The 22051-nt window shown below is 38.3% G+C and overlaps 1 protein-coding gene across 5 annotated transcripts in view; it reads left to right on the top strand.

Annotated features, from left to right (window-relative positions):
- LOC106092946 (uncharacterized) overlaps positions 1-22051 on the top strand; it is a 121558-nt gene that overhangs the window by 63702 nt on the left and 35805 nt on the right. For 3 of the 5 annotated variants that reach the window (XM_013259901.2, XM_013259898.2, XM_013259902.2), the window contains 2 exons: positions 19171-19365; positions 19432-20897. The exons of 1 other annotated variant lie outside the window; for it this stretch is intronic. In XM_013259901.2, coding sequence (XP_013115355.2) covers positions 19171-19365; positions 19432-19668 — 432 coding nt within the window. In that variant the 3' untranslated portion in view covers positions 19669-20897. Of the gene's footprint in view, positions 1-16513; positions 16847-19170; positions 19366-19431; positions 20898-22051 lie in introns of those variants that run through there. One more of the 5 variants, XM_059363426.1, reaches the window with a different exon arrangement.

Below are 22051 nucleotides of genomic sequence, written 5' to 3'. Positions count from 1 at the left end.
GCCTTTAAATCGACAAATATGCCAAGGCCATATTTGACGCTCGACTCTCTCACACAGTTCTGCACATGGATTCAGGCATCCACAGTGCTCTTTCCTCCCGAAAGCCGTAAATGCCGTCCCATTTGCTCCCGTAACGTCAATGTCAATGCCCTTGATATGAGGTGGATACGATGAACCGAGGTTCACTTCTCGAAAATATTCCCGTTCAGATCTACTTACATAGCCAGTGTAGTAATACAAAAGAAGTTGAGTTCTTATTCACAGGGGTTTTATTTCTTATGAGAAGATGTGTAGTCGATGACAGATGCTTACAAAAGGAGGAGGAAACTGAATACGTAGCTCGCAGTCTACTTCAATATTTCAAACAGTGTTGCCACCCCTCATTACTAATACTGGCTTTTCTTCAATTAACTCCATTTTATCTTTAAATCCATTACTTTATAATAAGATAGTCTATTACTAAAGGTTTTTACAATTAAGCAGAATTCAAATACTTCATTGAGATTGTATTTTAATTTAAATTCAAAATACTTGAGAGAATAAATCTATTGGGTAAGACAAAAAATTCAAAAGATGTGACTGAGAGATCAAGTTCATTCAACATGCTCCCCGCTTTGGGCGAAAAGGCCAATTATTCAGTTGTTCAGAGCCTCGGTCACTCGTTTTAGAGTCCTTATGGCCAATTGTATCATGTACCGAGGTACGGATGCACGGAGACTTTCGACATTGTTTCTGCCCATCGGTGCCAGGACTATAATTCTTCTTGCTCTTCTTCTTATTTCATCAAATTGTCGTCTCGCCTACAGTCGATTAGAGTCTTCATATCGGTGTCTCTGGCGATTATTAGCATATGCATTATAAGCATGTGCATGTGCTCGGGACCGTTCCAACTCTTCTCGGCTGATTCGTACCATAGGGTAAATATGTAGGAGGGAATGGTATTCCTGTTGACATATTTTACACACATCTTCCGAGGTACACTTGTACGTGCGATAAGATCTGGCGAGACAATTTAAACCATACCCATGTTCCCGCACAGCTCGTCGACGAGCTCCTATGTCCATGTCGAGGAACTGACGGCAAACACGTGATGGATGAAAAAGTCGCAAATTAGACAGCTATGGATTTCTGGGAGCCCTGCGAATCTAAATAAATTGGTTGAAATATTGCTTTTGTTTTGACTTAATACCTATTATATCGTTAAGACTCTGAGGGGAGACTGTAGTGAAAAATATCAATCTAAGTCCAGAGACCGAGGTTACTGACCCCAGTCTGGGCTTCGGAAAATAAAGGACATATTTTTGTAATATTTCTTGTGAGGGTGCCAATAGCGGAACGAACATCTACAACTCGAACAAGTTTATCACTCTCACAATGTACGGTCTTTATCGGGCCAAGTCTCCATTCACATGGGGGTAATTGATCTTCCTTTATACCAACAAGTTGATTAGGTTAAGGGTTATCTTGAGGAGATTGCCATTTATATCGGCGCTGCCGTTCTTTTAAGTACTCTGTATTCCACCTTTGAGCAAACTCATGCTATTGGGCTTTGAGTCTCTCCCGTCGATCTAAATAAGTAATTTCGTCTGAAACACTCTCCGGCGCAACTAAAAGTGAATCTCGCAGAAAATGGTCTGGAGTCAAGGCCAAGAGTTCAAGGGGGTCATCTGCCATTAGGGACAAAGGTCATCTTGAGGAGATTGCCATTTATATCGGCGTTACCGTTCTTTTAAGTACTCTGTCTTCCACCTTTGAGCAAACTCATGCTGTTGGGCTTTGAGTCTCTCCCGTTGATCTGAATAAGTAATTTCGTCTGAAACTCTCTCCGGCGCAACTAAAGGTGAACCTCGCAGAAAATGACCTGGAGTCAAGGCCAAGAGTTCAAGGGGGTCATCTGTCATTGGGGACAAAGGTATTCGATTATTACAAGAAGCATCGAGAATTCCTCGAACGTGTATTTTTTACTTTGAGCCAGGATTTGACACCGGCTTCCCACAGACCCCCCATGTGGGATGCGATCAGGGGAATGAAAGACCATTGAAATCCGTGGGCTGCGTATTTATCAACTAAGTATTTTGGAATTGCATTAAAAAACTGACGGAACTCGTGTCGTAGTTTTCTTTCTGCGCCCCCTCGGTCGGCAGGGGGCGGGTGGAGAGGCGTGGGAACGAACAAATAACTTTCAAAAGATCGGTGTTTAATTAACCATTTGCAAAATTTACAACAGCGGGTAACCTTCTCGATATGACCAGCTCAAGTTCTTCAGAGTATACCAACCGTCCGTATATAGAAGTCTTGGTAACTTCTATTACCAAAGCGGCTGTTATACACTGAAGGTAACTTGTATCTCCTGCTGAAATGAACTACTTCTGTCTTGCACGGATTTACGCCTAGACGCCACTTCACTGTCGCACTTAGAACTTCCTGAAATTGCCTAAGAATGCTGGGAAACTTCCCCTAGCGGCAATAGCCACGCCATCAGTATACACTTTTTCTTCCAGAGACAATAATAAATTGTTAACTACTTTGTAGAGGATACAGTACACCTCCTTGAGGTTTTCCTCTGCTGATGCATCTTTTTAGATCGAAAGATCTCAATCCTGCCGTAATGCATCTTTAAGTAAGTAAGTTATTAATAAACTTTCTTACGGAAACGTTGATGCCTAGAAACTCAAATTCCTTCATGATAGGTTTTACATTATTGAAAGCACCTTCGATGTCAAGAAATGCTACCACCGTATATTCCTTGACAGCTAGAGAAACCTTTATGTAGGCGACTAGGTCGTGTAGGACTGTTTCAGTGGACTTGCCCTTACTATATGCATGCTGTTGCCGAGACAGGCGATCTCCAGGGATCTTTGCCCTGGATATGTTTCTATCAACCTCTCTAGACAACATATTCCTCGGTCTCTATTCTGCTTAAAAGGTGCCAAAAAATATATATATATATATATATATTTACTACTGTGAAAAAGAAGAATTAAATAAGCTTTCCAAAATGGGGCCACCGTAGCGCAGAGGTTAGCATGTCCGCCTATGACGCTGAACGGCTGGGTTCAAATCCTTGCGGTGGGTTTTCCCTCCTAATGCTGGTGACATTTGGGAGGTACTGTACCATTTGGTATGGCAACCAAGTAAAAATTTCTCCACAAAGAGGTGTCGCACTGCGGCACGCCGTTCGGAGTCGGCCCCATAACATTGAGGTTAAACTTGAATCGGACTGCACTCATTGATTTGCGAGAATTTTGCCCCGGTTCTTTAATGGAATGTTCATCAAATTTGCACTCCAAAATGGGTAATAACAATGAAAACGGGTAAAAAATATTTTACCCGTTTTTTTTGGGGTTTTATTTAAAAATAATATGTATTTCTGTGTTTTTAATAAACTTTGCTGTAATTATTGCGCTTTAAGGATCAGCAGTTGTTAGAAATCGTACTGATTTTATTTTTTCCTATATAACCTTTAGATTTTAGATATTTACTGGTAAAATCTTTCAACTTTCTCATCACTCAGCTATCCTAAACTTAATGGAAAATTTTCCAAATAGGCATGCAGATAGTGCAATTTTATTGACATTTTGCAAACCATTGCATGGTAAGCCTACACCATGTTTTTTTCTATTTGCATATAATTTTTACTTTTTGTGTTTCCAAGAAAATTTTTGCACACTAAAATAAAACCATTTCATGCCCTTTTTGCTTCAAGCTGCATTTGTTGGATGAATTTGTCATCTTTTACCAATTTCCGAATTTGGGCACCATTTAAGATACCTGTTGATTTAAAATTAAATTGTTTTTTATTAATGTATTATAGATTATAATATATGTTTTACCTTCTTTTAATTTTCCGCTCGTAATTCGTGGAAACCCCTGTTCAAGGTATTTCAATGTTGCTCCGTTTTTATCAGGTGCTTTTACGAATTGCTTTATTAAACCCAATTTTATGTGCAACAGAGGTAGAATTTTTTCACCAATTATATCAGTTGAACGCAGTTTCCAGTCTCTTTGTATGTAATGTTTAGAGGAGTCTCGTCTGTCCCATTCACAAAAAAGCAAGAATACTTTGTGTTACCACCTTGTAAGCCAATCAAAATTGTTACGAATAGTCTTTCATATTAGCCACAATTAGCCACTTGTGTGTAGTATATCCTATAGCATTTAGTATTACAGACACACTGTCATATGATTCTTTGATGTTTCTAGCGTGAGCCAATGGTACCGAAGTAAGCGATCCATCATTATGCCAAAGCACTGCTTGCAGGCGTTGAAATAGAAAATAAATATATAAATAAAATATAGGAACTATATAAAAATGTTTATATTACCTTTTTGAACAGTCAATAAATAATCGCCAATCTTCTGGAACATCGCTATATCCAAGTTGTTCAAACAATACGTTGACATCGTTGCAGTAGACCAAATTATTATTTTCTGTGCTTTCGTTGAAAAGTCATCAAAACAAACTAGTTTCCTCGGTCCTGCGAAATGTAATGTTTACATTTTCTTGCCACTTCAGAAGGGACATATTCTGATTTGGAGATTATAACATTGATTGGAGATGGTTCAAAGTCAGTTAAATCTGGTAATACTCCGTCAGTGAATTTCGGAAAAGTGTTGTTTTCCTTACGCAATGCAGTCTTTATTACACTATAAACATTTGCATATTTAAAATGTTGCCTTATTTTGAAATGATATCCTCTTGTTTCAGTTAAACAGAAATATCAATTTTTTTCTATGCAAACCAATTAACAAGTTCAAGAAACGGTAATTCAAAAGAACAACGCAAACAATTTTTCCAGGATCTTAGCGTTGAATAACAAGACGAACAGCAGGGACGATTCCATATACTAAAGGACGATTAAAATATTCTTCATAATGAGAAATAATATGCTTCTTTACCAAAATATCTATTTTATGTCCACATATTTGATAATATTTTCGATCTTTGATAAATTTTAATAATAGGACTTTCTATTGCTTAATTTTTTGCACCAAAATCACTTTGATGTTTATTGTTCACTTACAGAAATTATAATGTGCCAGTTTCGAAACCACAAGTTTTGTTCCATCAATTCCTTTATCTATTTAACCCATTTACGTTTGCCTGTTTAACTCATAACAACCAAGGCCATAAAAAATGAGAAATTTTTGACTTTATTTATAAAAACAAACAGGTAAAATACTTAAAATTACGGTTTCAGGATCTGAGGGAATCCTTGGTATTCAAGCGTGCGCCATTGGTCGAGAAGGAATATCTTCATTCTTGACTAAATCGAGTGCTGCGCCTGGCCAGATCTCGCCAATCTTTCTTATGCAACGATATATATTAGGCGCAACGATATATTTCAATTGAGCGTTAATACCCGAAAGCAATTAGTTTGTATCGGCCCCGATATCAAACTGCATCGTCACCAACTAGAGGTGATTCAGGCAATTCCCCAAGGATAGCAGAGCTTACAGATGACAGCCCATTGACAATCCCCCTCCGATTGTTCCTAGGTTTGCATCCCTGTTCTTCACCCTTTTCACCTGGCTTCCAGGTGACCGCAGCATTTTGGCTGACTGCGGTGTAGTTACCGAGTCTAGGCATGGAGTTTTTTGGGAAGCCTGTACAACCAATCTATGAGCCCAATTAAAAGAGCCTCTTTCCTTATCGGTGATAGTTTTAGGATCATTCGCGCCAAGCCTCTGAATAAACCTAAGACCGATACGCCGTTTATTTTTCCAACCTCTTAAAGAGCGTGTTGGTTTGCCAGTGAAGGCCAATGACATAGGTAAGTTATAGGCTTGCGAAGATAAAATAGGTTCGGCCTTGTCCTTAAGACTCCAACCAGGTGTTTTCGTTAAAAGCCCCTCCTGAGCAGTCCCTCCTACTCCCGTGCAATAGATTTGTCGCTCCACTGGAAACAGACGCAGATCATCATCTGCCTCTCTGCTGCACATCTTCGTTGTTAGGTTTTCCGCTCTTATTTCACCGATCTGCTCTTCTAGTCGGGCCAGCGTTGACAGCGGAGACTATGTGCTTTGCATCATACACCACCTCTTCTTCTTCGTAAATGCAAAATGGTGAGCTGCATTTTCCCATTTTGTGTAGGTACACTGATAGAAAAATTACGGTACTTTGCCAATGCCTCCTGGTATTATTTTGTTCTTGTCATTGGCAAAGAGTTTAAATACCATTTGGTATCAATACCAGACAAAGGAGGTAGCGGCGAAGATGCCAATAGTACAAATTCTAAGAACATTCCACATCAAAAACATGATAATCTCTTGTGTGAAAAACGATGCTGTGTTGAAAACCACTTGTGAGAATCAATGGATATGGAATCAATTGTTGAATACAAGGAATTGAGGTTGGTCACGGTTTAACATTAATTTTTGTAATTATTAATATAAATAATCGAAATAAAATCAGATTATACTTATTTTCAATGAGTGAATGAATATACCCCCACCACCGAAGGATGGGGGTATATTCATTTTGTCATTCCGTTTGCAACACATCGAAATATCCATTTCCGACCCTATAAAGTATATATGTATATTCTAGATCAGCGTAAAAATCTAAGACGATCTAGACATGTCCGTCCGTCTGTCTGTTGAAATCACGCTACAGTCTTTAAAAATAGAGATATTGAGCTGAAATTTTGCACAAATTCTTTTTTTGTTCATAAGCAGGTTAAGTTCGAAGATGGGCTATATCGGACTATATCTTGATATAGCCCCCATATAGACCGATCCGCCGATTTAGGGTTTTAGGCCCATAAAAGCCACATTTATTATCCGATTTTGTTGAAATTTGGGGCAGTGAGTTGTGTTAGGCCCTTCGACATCCTTCGTCAATTTGACTCAGATCGGGCCAGATTTGGATATAGCTGCCATATAGACCGATCCTCCGATTTAGGGTCTAAGGCCCATAAAAGCCACATTTATTATCCGATTTCGCTGTAATTTGGGACAGTGAGTTGTTGTAGGCCCTTCGACTTCCTTCGTTAAATTGGCCCAGATCGGTTGAGATTTGGATATAGCTGCCATATAGACCGATCCTCCGATTTAGGGTCTTAGGCCCACAAAAGCCACATTTATTATCCGATTTTGATGAAATTCGGGACAGTGAATTGTGTAAGGACCATCGACATCCTTCGTTAATTTGGCACAGATCAGTCCAGATATGGATATAGCTGCCATATAGATCGATCCTCCGATTTATGGTGTAAGGCCCATAAAAGCCACATTCATTATCCGATTTTGCTGAAATTTGGTCCAGATCGGTTCAGATTTGGATATAGCTGCCATATAGACCGAATTCTTGATTAATGGTTTTGGGCCCATAAAATGCTCATTTATTGTCCGATATCGCCGAAATTTGGAACAGTGAGTTTGGTTAGGCTCTTCGACGTCCTTCTTAAATTTTGCCCAGATCGGTACAGATTTGAATATAGCTCCCATATAGACCGATCTCTGGATTTAAGGTTTAGGGCCCATAAAAGAGGCATTTATTGTCCGATTTCGCTGAAATTTGGATCAGTGCTTTGTGTTAGGCTCTTCGACATGTTTATACAACTTGGCCCAAATCGGTCCAGATTTGGATATAGCTGCCATGTAGACCGATATCTCGATTTAAAGTCTTGGCCCCATAAAAGGCGCGTTTATAATCCGATTTCACTGAAATTTGACACAGTGACTTATGTTCAGCTTTTCGACATCCGTGTTGTATATAGTTCAGATCGGTATGAGGTATATGAGTATAAGGTATGAAATTTTCACCGAATTTTGATGAAAGGTGGTTTACATATATACCCGAGGTGGTGGGTATCCAAAGTTCGGCCCGGCCGAACTTAACGCCTTTTTACTTGTTTTTGGTTTATTAGGTGTTGGAATAATCAATAAAGGTTTGGTACTAAAACCAATAACGGTCTGGTGCTAACATCAATAACAGATTGGCATTAACACCAATACTATTTCTGTAATAAGGCTAGTGCAAACGGTACTATTCATTCTAATTTCCTCTATACCATCCGGTATTGTTTTTGTACTATACGGTGTTGCTTAACTATCAATTCCATATGGTACTGAAATCAGCACGTTTGGTCCCAAATTTTCTCTGGGCGTACATGCGGAAGCCCTTGTCAAATAGAAGATTACGCCACTTTTTTTTCTGCCGATCCAATGTCCTATATCGGCGATGAGCTTAAAGGTCCATCTGCTCGCGTGTCATTATTCCATCTTGATTGCTAAATGCTCAGCGTGTCTTGTCGAATATCTTCACATATGGACTCCTGTTGGGGGTTCAGACACTGTTCGGTAAGATGACGTAACCCTGCATCTGGTCTGTAGGGATTTACCCCAAATTTCGCTTTCATATAAAATAATACTATTTCAAGCCTCCGTCATTGGCTTGCACCTGCCTGGAAGAGGACCTCTGATGTTGACTGCGTCTGGGCTGTAAACGTCAGGTTGGTGTCGAGTCGTACCCCTAGGTATTTCACGAGCCTTATAGTGGGTAAGACGACGACCTCTATCCGCATATCTATCTCTGTGGCGATGTGTTTCCTCGTAGCTCAGTCTTTTACATTGACAGCTGTAGCCCGTGGGATTCCAACCAATGTCAAATTCTAATCATGACCTACTGTAATCTTCGTTACGCCTCGTCCGTATTTTTTTCTGTGATGGCAGTGGCAATGTCATCTGCGTATCCGACCATTAATGTGTTTACTAGCATCTCCATCCTAAGTATTCCGTCGTAGCTGACGTTCCACAGGTCTGGCCTAAGTATAGAACCTTGTGCAGGGCCCGACGTTACTTCATACCTTCTGTGGATGTGTAGAAGGATCTCTCAGATAACTTCGCATGATTCTCATCAAGTACTTCGGCAATTTAAGTCCATCTTCATGTTAAGCTGAGTATTCTGTTCAGCTTTTCAAGCGGAATGCTGTCAAATATAAAAAAAACGTCGACGAAAGATTGGCTGAAAATAGGCGGAAAAGTAGTACTCTGTTTATAGTGAGGAAAATAGCAAAAAACTATTATAGTAGTAACACTTGAAACTATTGCCGGCATAATTTTTGTTTGTTTTATTGGTTTCAATGGTTCGTTTTTCTTTATTTATTTGAGAAAAATATGTAAAATAGAGAAAACAATAAGTGCAGATAAAAAAAAACATATTTTGGTATGGAAATTTAAACATTTCATTGCTGTCAAATTCCGCTTGCGCAACAATTACAAATTTCAGCGGCTATTCCGAAAGCAGAATAGAATACCTACCCTTACACCAAACGTTCACTCACCTGAGTCTGTTAAAGGCGTTCTTGACGTCCAGCGTTGCCAACAGAATGATGGGTCTGCTACGAGGGTTCAACCGATGGCCTGCTTCAGCAACCTCAAATACGCTGTTTAGGGCCCCTATTGTCGACCTCCCTGGGCAGAAACCATGTTGCCGACCCGAGAGCCCTCCCCCTGCGGCGATAGCCTCCGCGAGTCTAGCCTTTATCAAACGCTCCAACAGCTTGCCCGCTGTGTCCAACATACACAGTAGTCTGTAAGTTTATGGTGTAGTAGTCTGTAAGACGATGGCGTAGTAGTCTGTAAAAGAGAACCTCTAGATCAAGCGGCATATCAAGCAGGTATAGACAACATTCATGCAGAAACGGTAGCACATCTGGTGAATAGCTACCGGGTGAATGTGATTCTTGGAGAACGACTTCCTTCCATTGCACCTGAAGAAATTAACTTCCACCGGCAAACCAGAATGGTTCTGGCTCAATTATGATCCGGCAAATGTAGCCGCTTTAATTCCTACAGATTAAGGAAAAAGACCAGGAACCAAACGTCACCTGTTTAACTGCCTAGCAAGACCCACTCGTCTTGACCCAGATCCCTCTGGACTCACCCCATTTTAGTCGCAGAGTTCCTGGATCTGGTTACTCAACAGAATCAAACACGAAAGATACAACACAACACACTGCTACAACAACACCCGGTTGGCAGCCGGTTGAACGTACCGGATTGGCCCGATGGATTTCTTCGTCGGCAAGGGCTGCCTCCTCGATGTTTAACACACTGCTACAACAACAACCAGTACATCGACCCCGGTACGGGATAGCAGCACATAGGCTGGAACATTGAGGTCCGATCTGTGTGGTGTTCGTTGCTGTCACGAGAAGCTTAGCTGTGAGCTACCGGGCGCGTCCAGCTACTACAGTGTCTGCATGAACGTTGCCTAGACCCGCATGATATTCCGCTTGATCTAGAGGTTCTCTCTTTCAGCGATGAACCCCACGCTCTAGATCATGCAGATCTACCTTAAGGCTTCTGGGCGGTGGAAACCTATCCACAAGATGATGATTTGGCCGATAACGGCCCAAAAGGTATTGCTTAGACAGCATGTAGTTATGTCTCCTGATGAAGGTAGTCCACATGAGAACTGAGTCGCAGTTCGAAGGGCGGCATTCTGACAGATCTGAATATTATTCCACTGCGTGTCACAAAGCTGACAATGGCGCTGCATAACTTACCACAGACCGGCCAATTGCTTTGTACGTGGGTAACAAGGTTTTTATGGCTACACCCCAAGTGCTGCCGACAAGTGATTTGAGGACTTTGTTTCTACTTTTGACTATCGCAAATTGCTGTGGCATGTGGGGAGAATGTTTAAGAGCTGTCACATGTGGGGCACTTGATGGTCGGAATCATTTCTGCATCGACCATCACAGTCAGCTCGGCATTCACCTCACGCGTATTTGTAGTGAACAGTGAGCTGGATATCTTTTGATTTCTTGCAGCGAAATATGAGTCAAGTTCGTTGAGGTAGACGTTCATCTTATCGCAGATGTCAAAAATGGGTGGGGGCCTGATGCTATGATTGTACAATCGTCCGCATATGATACGGTCTCTATGCCGCTGGAGGGGGTGGAATGGAGGACAGGTAGAGGTTAAAGTGCCAGAGATTTTACCCCACCTTGGGGAACACCCTGCTTCACTCTACGGTGCTTCGAATTCTTATCCCTAAGAATTCCAATCCCCGCAAGTTCACTGATGCGGGGATTGGTGTACTCTCTGAAGCCAGCCCAATCAGCCTTCTGATTGATAAACGTCCGGCGCTCATGGGTTATGAAGTCGGGTGGTTGGTCGATGGTGAGAATTTTGGGGAGGTGATCTGATCCCAAAGAGACGACGGCTTGCCAAGATACGTCACTCAGGAGAGCTGCTACACCTCCTCGTAATCCTAGTGGTGGCATCCTTATTCACCGTGAAAAACGTGGAGCCTTTAATCTGCTTTGCCAAAGCTATGGAATGTGATGCGCATTAAAGTCCCCTAGAACCTGACGATTATGGTCAGATAGTAACCCACTTGTGTCGGGTTTGTAAGCTTAGCCATTAATTGAGACACAGCTACCAACCGGCGGTATGTATACGTTGTATAGCTCTATATCGGCAGTACCGGAACTGACTGCTATCCCCATGCAATCCATGTAGGGGTCACTAGCTCCAGGCGCAGGTAAGATGGGTCTATATTGCACAGAATGGTGTATCACGAAGGCCAATCCCCCACCTTCATTCCTTGAGCGATCCTTACGTAGCGCATTGAATCCATGACAACTGTGTAAGCTACAGATGTTGGTCAGCTTTATCTCCAGGATCGCTGTAACCAATATCTTCTATCGACTTATAAAATCTAATACAATCTCGTCGATCTTGCCACGGAGACCTTTGTAATTCAATTGTAAAAATGATACACTTCCCGGCACTGGCCTGGCAATATTGGGTCTGGGACGCGCTGTTTCGTATATTACCGCACGGAAGAGGTCGGAGGGGTTATAGATAGATACCAAGAAGCTTCGTGGTATATGTGACTCAAGTTTTTCTAGAGGATCTTTAAAACGCATGACAAGAGGCTAGTTGAGTCACACCATTTATTGAATATATAGTCCTGTAAAACGCAGCTTATTAAAATTCTCTCGCGAAGCAGCATGGCGAACTGTCCTAGCTTTTATAGTATAGCGTAGAATGTGGTAACAATCCGCTCTTGGTCGAATCCTTGTATAGGTTCCAATCCGCACGTAGCTTGATAATAAAAAAATTATATGGTGGTACGTACCAGATTGACCCAATGAAGTCCTTCATCGGCAAGGCCTGCCACCTCTGTGTACAACACACTGCTACAACACCAAAGCTTTTAACTCCAAAATTAAAATTTTTGTGGATTGCTAACCACATATGGGTCTTAAGAAATACGTTAGTTAACAAAGCTGGAAAATTTCGTAAAAAAAGATAAAACTCGCCTAATATCTCCTCAACTTCCAACATCTCTCCGGACGTTCAAGTCATCTATTCCAAATGTTATCCGACTAAGACTGGAGCATACCTACTCAAAGCACCGTCATAATTTCAACCAACATAGAACAGAGTATGTAAAGAGAAACCATAAGCTTTAAACTGATTTTAATTCTAGATGCTTACAAGAATTGAAATTTCAATATAAGTATTAATGCAGCTAATATTGATGCAGAACAACATCTTCTGAAATACTGTAAAATCTATCACCATATATACATGTATATTTACATTAGGCCGGTTTGATGTGTATGGATGAAAAAAAATAAATAAAAATTGTATAGCAAAAACGTTAACTACATACAATTCTAAGAAGTTTCTCCGAAGAAACCATGTATTTAAAATAAAATCCTATTCCGCGCCTCTCGATTTCAAAATTTGTATACCCCCCTCCACCATTGGATGGAAGTATACTAATTTCGTCATTCTATTTGTAACTCCTCAAAATATTCACCTAAGACACCATAAAGTATATATATTATTGATCGTCATGACATTTTAAATCGATCCGTCCGTCTGTCGAAAGCACGCTAACCTTCGTAGGAGTAAAGCTAGCCGCTTGAAATTTTGCACAATTACTTTTTATTAGTGTTGGTCGGTTGGTATTGTAAATGGGTCATATCGGTCCATGTTTTGATATAGCTGCCATATATACCGATCTTGGATCTTGATTTTTTGAGCCACTAGAGGGCGCAATTCTTATCCGATTTGGTTGACATTTAGCATGAGGTGTTTTGTTATGTGCTATGTGCTATGGTTCAAATCGGTCCATAACTGATATAGCTGTCAAATAAACCGATCTGGGGTCCTTACTTCTTGAGCCTCTAGAGGGCGCAATTCTTATCCGATTTTCTGAAATGTTGCATGACGTGTTTCGTTATGACTTCCAAATACTGTGCTGTGGTTCAAATCAGTCCATAACCTGATATACCTGCCATATAATCTGATCTTGAATCTTGACTTCTTGAGTTACTAGAGGGCGCAATTCTTATCCGATTTGACTGAAATTTTGAATGACGTGTTTTGTTGTGACTTCCAACAAATGTGCTATGGTTCAAATCGGTGCATAACCTGATATAGCAGTCATATAAACCGATCTGGAGTCCTGACTTCATGATCCTCTAGAGGGCGCAATTAATATCCGATTTGGCTGACATTTTGTACAACGGCTTCTCCCATGACCTTCAACATACGTGTCAAATATGGCCTAAATCGGTCTATAGCTTGATACAAAATGCAAAATTTTGTAAAGATCGGAACAAAATTATGGCTAATATAGCCTCAAAAGGCCACATCGAATGAAAGATATATATATGGGAGCTATATCTAAATTTGAACTGATTTTGTTCAAAATCTATAGCGTTCGACCTTCGACCAAAAAAGTGACTTGTGCAAAATTTTACTATAATAGAACAACAAATGCGAACTGTACCTTGATCACAATGATATCAAATATCGAAAGAACAGGAAAAAAATTTTAAGTCGAGAGGCGTGGATTTGAATTTTATTTTACACTAACTGAACCGGGCCAGCTCCGCTGCGCCTTCTTTTACTTTATATGGAACAAAATTATCCTTTGAATATTTATTTTCGACAATTAAAGAGCTTTTAGTGAAATACCATGCTACGAAAATAATATATGTATATCGCATAAAAGCATAATCTTTACATGATCTTTACTGGTCTATGAATTCGCTCGTAGGGTTTAGGGTCATTAACGTTTGGGTGCTAGATACACTCCATTATTAAAAGTCTTTATTTCACCATTGTACTCTTCTCTCAAATACCATTTATTTAAACCCCATATTGCCATTGGTTTAAGGGGAGTTTATAGGATGAGGCGTCCTCAAACATTTGGCCCTAAAATTTTTACTCTTTGGGGAGTGTTTTGGGAAAGGGGCGGTACCCCAAATACATGGTCTCACATTTTGATATCAGATTCGTATTCTACTCCCAAATACCTTTATTTGAGCCCCATATTGCGACGGTCAGTAAATAATTGTTTTTTGTGAGGTATTTTAGGCAAGGCGTAGACACCTAATACCTTTTATTTGAGCCCCACATTGACGTGGTTGGAAAATATGCCCGATTAAGGGGTGTTTTGGGGAGTGGAGTGGTCTCCCAAACACTTAGCCCTGAAAATATATCAGCATCGTGCTCTACTCTCAAATATCATTTATTTGAACCCCATATTGCATTGGCCTCAAAATTGGTTATCAAATTCGTTTTCTAACCTTATATACATTTCATTTAAACCCCATATTGCAAATGTCAGCAAATATGTCTGCTTTGGGGTATGGGCCCTAAAAACTATCAATATCGAGATCCACTCTCTCTAAGACCCAAATTGTTATGGTGAGCAAATACGTCCTATTTGGGCGTTGTTATGGGGGGGTGGGACGTCCCCTAGGCAGTTGGTCCCGAATATTGATATCAGATTCGTGGTCTACTCCTAAATACCTTTCATTTGAGCCCAATATTTCCATAGTCGGCAAACATGACCGGTTTCGGGGGTGTTTTGAGGGATGGGGCTGCCATTCAGTGACTTGGCCCTGAAAATATATATCAGATTCGTGTTCTACTCTAAAATACTTCTTATTAAAGCCCCATATTGGAATGGTCAGCAAATACGTGTTATATGGGTGATGTTATGGGGGTGGGGTGGCCCCATACACACTTTTTCCCGAATATTGATATGAGATTCGTGCTTTACTCCCAAAGACCTTTCATTTGAGCCCAATATTGCTTTTGTAGTAAATTTGTCCTCTTTGAGGGTTGTTTTTGGTTCGACATTTGGATATCAGATTCGTATTCTACACCTAAATACATTTTATTTGAGCCCCATATTGCCATGATCTGTAAATAAGTCCTACTTGGGGGTGTTTTGCGGAAGGGGTGCATCCACAGAAACTTGGTCCTACATTTGGATACCAAATTCGTATTCTACTCGCAAATACCTCTCATTTGAGTTCCATATTGCCAAGGTTGGTAAATATATTCGATTTAGGGGTGTTTTGGGGGTTGGGGTGGTCCCCCAAACACTTAGTCCGACAATTGGTTAGCAGATACGTATTATACTCTTAAATATCATTCATTTGAGTGCCATATTGTCATGATTGGTCTATATACATATATATTTGGTAGGTTTTGGGGGTGGGCACTACGTGTTTTGTTATAATATCCAACAACTGTGCCAAGTATGGTTCAAATCGGTCCATAACCTGATATAGCTGCCATATAAACCGATCTTGGGTCTTGACTTCTTGAGCCTCTAGAGTGTGCAATTCTTGTCCGATTGGAATGACATTTTGCACGACGTGTTTTGTTATAATATCCAACAACTGTGCTAAGTATGGTTCAAATCGGTCCATAACCTGATATAGCTGCCATATAAACCGATCTTGGGTCTTGACTTCTAGAGCCTCTAGAGTGCGCAATTCTTATCCGATTGGAATGAAATTTTGCACGACGTGTTTTGTCATGATATCCAACAACTATGCCAAGAATGGTTCAAATCGGTTCATAACCTGATATAGCTGTCATATAAATCGATCTGGGATCTTGACTTCTTGAGCCTCTAGAGGTCGCAATTATTATCCGATTTGCCTGAAATTTTGTACGACGGATTCTCTCATGACCATCAACATACGTGTTTATTATGGTCTGAATCGGTCTATAGCCCGATACAGCTCCCATATAAATCGATCTCTCTATTTTACTTCTTGAGCCCCCAAAGGGCGCAATTCTTATTCGAATTGGCTGACATTTTACACAGGCCTCCAACATATAATTTAATTGTGGTCCAAACCGGACCATATCTTGATATCGCTCTAATAACAGAGGAAATCTTTTCTTATATCCTTTTTCCCAAAGAAGAGATGCCCGGAAAAAAACTCGACAAATGCGATCCATGGTGGAGGGTATATAAGATTCGGCCCGGCCGAACTTAGCACGCTTTTACTTGTTTTTAGGTTATTTTCACCACGGGATAATTATGCACCATTTGTGAAAATTTCAAGAAAATCGGTTCAGCCGTTTTTGAGTCAAACAACCATACAAACAAACAAACAAACACAAATTGATTTTTATATATAAGATACATGGCTTCTTCGGAGAAACATCTTAGAATTTTATGTAGTTAATCGACTTGGCCTAATATACTGTTTCTTTTTTGCTGTAGACGTTTTACTTCCCACGTCGAAGTTAGAAACTGCTAACAACAATATACATAGTCACTGACCTGTTTAAAAATGAAAATATAACCAAGTTCGAGAAGATGAAATTAACAAGCATTGCAGCAGAAGCACCGGAGTTTTACGGACTTCCCAAAATACACAAAGTCGGAATTCCTCTTAGACCAATAGCTTCCTCGATGAAAGTCCCATACTATAATTTGTCCAAATTTATTGGAAATATATTGCAAAATCTGATTTCACGAGAATAAAATAAATAATTATTAAATAAAATAATTATTTAATAAAGAACTCGACCAAGATGACATCTTGGTATCTTATGACGTGATATCACTATTTACAAATATACCGGTCTACCTGGCAATAAAAAATGGAAGAAACTTGAAGTGCATACCACAATCTTAAAGCCAATATTTCTGAAAATACTTCAATTCTATCCGAATGACAACAATTACTTCCAGTATGACACCAAATTTTATCATCAAACATATGGTATGCCGAAGAGAAATCCCTTCTTGACGACGTGATAGAGGAAGTTAGGTCAAAGGACATACACATAAAATACATTTCTAAATACGTGGACGATATATTTACCATAGTTAAAAGCAATCAAATGGAAGTAATAATTAAACACCTCTATTTATATCACAACTCCAACAAGAAAGAACAAGAAAGTGAAATACCCTTTTTAGACGTAAGAATAATTAGAGAAAATAGGAAAATAATACTGGGTTGCCCAAAAAGTAAGTGATTTTTCATATAGTCGGCGTTGAAAAATTTTTTCACAGCTTGTGACTCTGTAATTGCATTCTTTCTTCTGTCAGTTATCAGCTGTGACTTTTAGCTTGCTTTAGAAAAAAAGTATATTTGATTAAAGTTCGTTCTAAGTTTTATTAAAAATGCATTTACTTTCTTTTAAAAAATCCGCAATTACTTTTTGGGTAACCCAATAACAAATTGGTATGCAAAACCAACATAATCCGGGAGAATAATTAATTTTAATTCGACACAACCATTCAAAATGAAAATCAATACTGCCACAAATCGTGGAAAGAAGATATTTGAGACAAGCGATAACAGATTCCACAAAGAAAATAAGAAAATACTAAAAGCTATATTAAAAAAGAATAATTTCGCAGCAGAGACTATAGAACATATAATCGAAAAAAGTAGGTAGGAGGCCAGAAAGACACGTCGGTTAAATTATCTCAGTGTACCATTTATTCCCAAACTGATAGAGAACAGAACTCTTAAACAAATGATAATAACAACAGACACCGCAATTGCATACAAGTCTAACGAAACATTAAAAAAAAATATTTGCGAGAAGAGCAACAAAAAGAGACAAAACAACGTTGTTTGCGAAACAACTAGCAATGGCAACGAGAAAGAAAAATTCAACAAAGTTTATATGGGAACAACAAAAAGAAGATTAGGTGTACGATTGAGCGGACACGAAGCAGATATAAGAAATTAATGAGAGCAAACACACTGCGGATTTGAAGAACGAAAAAATACTGGACAAAGAGAGTATTGAAAACAAACGATATACATTGGAAAGCTTACGGATTCTAGAGAGAATACAAATGTCAATCAACACCAAAGAGGACAAAAACAACACCAAACTACAATACTCTGTTACAATAGCTTAAAGTGAAAATACGTTCTATAATACTAGATTAAGTTTTTTTTGACAATTAATTAATTATTTATTTATTATTTATACAAAATGTGCGTTTATTCAGTCCCGTTTTTTATAAATATAAGTGAAAAAAAATTAACTAATTGTAAGTGAAAAGCTTAATCATGAACTCGTAGGAAATTGTAATTTTCATAGTCTACTTTGTTCTCCAATAGAAATTCATAACAAAGACAGCCTGAAGAAGAACTGACGAAACGTGGGGAAAAATGAATTAAATAAGTTTCAAAAACATGACCATAAAGCCCATAAAACATTGGTCAATAACGAAAAATGAGAAACAGTTCGTTTACAATTACTTTACTTAATGATTTATTGAGATATTTATTTGTTTTACAAATTGCTAACTGCTGTTTGCTGATACGTTTACAATACGCGTTCTAAGATAAGACTGACTCTTATTGCGGTGTGCCACTGCCTTATATACCTCTTGCTCGCCACATCGATGTTTCGAGAATACCCATTCTGGTAACTTCGCGATAAGTCCTCTATTGATCTCTGCTTAAGCTGGCCAGCATCGACAAACACAAACACATATACATAACATATGTTATGTATGTGTATTTGTGTTACTTGAATACAGGCAAACACATCCACTTACATATATTGAACAAGCATGGGGTGGAGCCAAACGAAAGCAGACATTACGAATGAGAGTAACAACAAAGAACAATAAAAACATTTTAGGGAATACTAGAAACAATGTGTGATGACGTAATAAGAAAACTATTACAATTTGAAATTTAAAATAACGGAAATTAAACTAAAGTGACCTTAAAACTAATAAAACCCCACTTCTAACAATACATATTTCTAAAAGAGGTAAGGTGGAAAATCTCTGCTTTTAGAACTTTTAACCTTTAATTAAATAAATAAGGAAATATATTAGCATTGTGAAATATATTTAATTTCCCAATTTTGTATGTAATATTTTTACCTCGACAGAAATCTGAAGAAGGCGTGTTCAAAGTTCCAAAGCTTGTTTCCGGACTTCGGGCACCAGGAGGAGGCAATAATTTAGCATCAAATAAACGAGCCGGTTTGATACGACCATCTTCTGGGTTCTTCAGTCTAACCGCGAAAGGTTTACCCCAAATAAATATGGACGCGGATAGCGATGGACGCCATTCTCCTACAGATGTAAGGACAATTTTTCATTATCGGTTTACAATTTCACATTGTTACATTTTATTTTATACATAACAGAGTATGTCTTCGGCTTCTTCAAGGGGCAGTGCTCAAAGTCTAAATAAACCCCTAGGTATTAAAGCACCTAGTGTGAATATGTCAGCAGCCTCAAAGACGGCAAATACTGCTACTGCTCTTACCAAAATCACAATCGGTTCTACAGGTATACCAAAACCATCCGCACTAAGGCCGCCTACGGCGATTAAAAGGAGTGGACTTCCACGACCATCCAGTTTTGTAAAAACAGATAAATAATGTCGATTGGTTTGCATTCTATTCTATGGAAGGGTCCTGGGTCCTATTATTTTTTGATATTACTATCTCTATAATTTTTGAAAGTCTAAGTTCAGAAATATGAAATGTTTCATGTTAATATGAGCTATTTAAATTAATATTTACCATTTTGTAATTTTTATTGATTTACAATCAATTCATACCTAAAACAACAATGATGTATTTGAATTAAAGTTTGTTTAGTCTGTAATTTTTGGTCGCATTTACAAAAACCAATAATAATTTTTATATTGTAGATATTCAGCTCAATTTAGCTCACAGATACTAATAAACACGAAAGTATTTTTTTGAACATGTTATAGATACAAATATGGAGAACATTGAATCACACAGACAAATGTTGTTAAAAGTTCCTGCCTCTGTAAATTTTGACATTCAGGAATACAAAAATGTTAGAAAAAAAAAACAAAATGATTAAATATCGCTCATCGAAAAGAATACTGAAAACTATACACATATTCGAAATTAATCAATATGAGTATGTTGAATATTTGAGAAAAAAGGAAGTATGCATGTGTCTCAAAACGAAACCACTTTTTGAGAATAATACGACACACGTAACGATTATTTTCTATTTTCAATATACTTTCAGCCGTACACAGAAATCTCATTTTTCTTTATGAATCCAATAATGACAAATTTAAATTGATTCAAGTAAATTTATATATATTTTTTTAAAATAATAAGTGCCAATTATTATTTCATTTCTTTTTATAGAAAACCCATAAGTTGAGTAAACAGACTAAGTTACAAAGGAACTTCCCCATTAGATAACTTCAAAACTTTAAACGTGCAAATATTTTTCTTTGTTGCAACACTGAAGATGTATTTTAATTACTTTGAACTTACAACATGTCTTGTAAGTTGGCAAACTTGTAGGCACGCTTCGTCTAATTACTCTTACTTGTGCTGGAAAAAATGATATAACAACCCCGAAGGAAATTTTGCTATATTCCTTTTATGCATATCCCATGATTTAGTTTGTAAGTTTTCAAAACATACAAATATTGTATTACTATATTAAACGCCCTATAATTAATTCTCACTTCTGTTAATATATTCACTGTATTTTCGCGTTTAACTATCCACATCTGCCTTTTGGATTTATTGATATATGAATATGTTGCTTCTAACGCCATTTATCGAATATGTATTATGGCTTGTTACAAATACAATACACCCACAACAAATCTTTTTAGTTATAATTGATTTTAACAAAATAGTTCTTAACCCTCACCCCACATCGTTTAAATATATATTTAATTTTTTTTTTGTGTTTTTAATTCATACAAAATAATGCTGAATTGCATTTGCATAACTCACTAATAAAAAATTACAAATATATACTACCAAATATGCTTTTTATTGTCTTCAATAGTGACATTGCCAGTGAGAGCTTTAATTCGATCCGTAAAGAAAGAATCATTTTGTACGTTTTGGTACCAAAAAGTACTAAGTTGAAAAAATCTTTTAATCGCCCAATATATACTATCTAGCTAACGCTCTGCTACGGGCAAAATCAAGGGTAACAAAAACCGCAGTCAGGACTGAGTATCACGCGTCGCCTCGCTGGTCAAACGCCTAGTTCGCAGAGATAAGCTGATTTACGAAGTCAAATAAAATATAATGCTAATTTCAAATAATGGAAATAGTTGGATGTGGCGAAATTAATGTCTTGTATGTAGAGTTAAAGATGTGTTCACTTCGCTGGTTTCTTTAAGACTCGCTGTGACAAAGACTCTAGATCAAACGATTTAGATGTTGCATACTGTTACGCTGAATGTCTGCACAATACCAGGGTTGCCGTAACATCTTCCATTTTAAGTCAGAACCGGGCTTCTTGAGAATGGTTCTACTAGTTGTCTTCTCTTAACATAGTCCTCTATGTCTTTTCGATGTTGGGCCAATAAACATAGCTTCTTGCGAGTGTTTTGCACTTTTCAATGGCGAAATGTCCTCGATGTGACTGTTTCATGATTTTGTTCCGATAAATCTTCGAAATGACGATTCTTGAATTTGAAAGTAGACATCCATCCACGAAGAAAGTGATTTTTTTTTTTTTGAAAAATGGTTATACTTCAGGATCAACTTGATTTTCCTTCTGAGGCCCTCCTTGTTACATGTAAAATAAAAATTTGTTGAAAAAATTTTTTTGATTGCAAAGTTTTCGAAATCGTGGTGTGTGATTGTTTGAGATTATCCTGAATTTTTTTTTCAAAATTGATAGAAACTATTATTAAATCCGATGGTTTCTCGTGAGAACTTATTAGTCTCAAGAAAACATCTTCATGCCCGAAGTCTTGAGTGTTAGTATATCTGATGTCAATATCATATTCTAGTAAAA

The sequence above is a fragment of the Stomoxys calcitrans genome, chromosome 1 (assembly GCF_963082655.1).
Source record: "Stomoxys calcitrans chromosome 1, idStoCalc2.1, whole genome shotgun sequence".
Classification (NCBI taxonomy): Eukaryota; Metazoa; Arthropoda; class Insecta; order Diptera; family Muscidae; genus Stomoxys; species Stomoxys calcitrans.
Note: the sequence above shows the minus strand (reverse complement) of the source record. Positions and strands in the feature narration are given on the sequence as shown.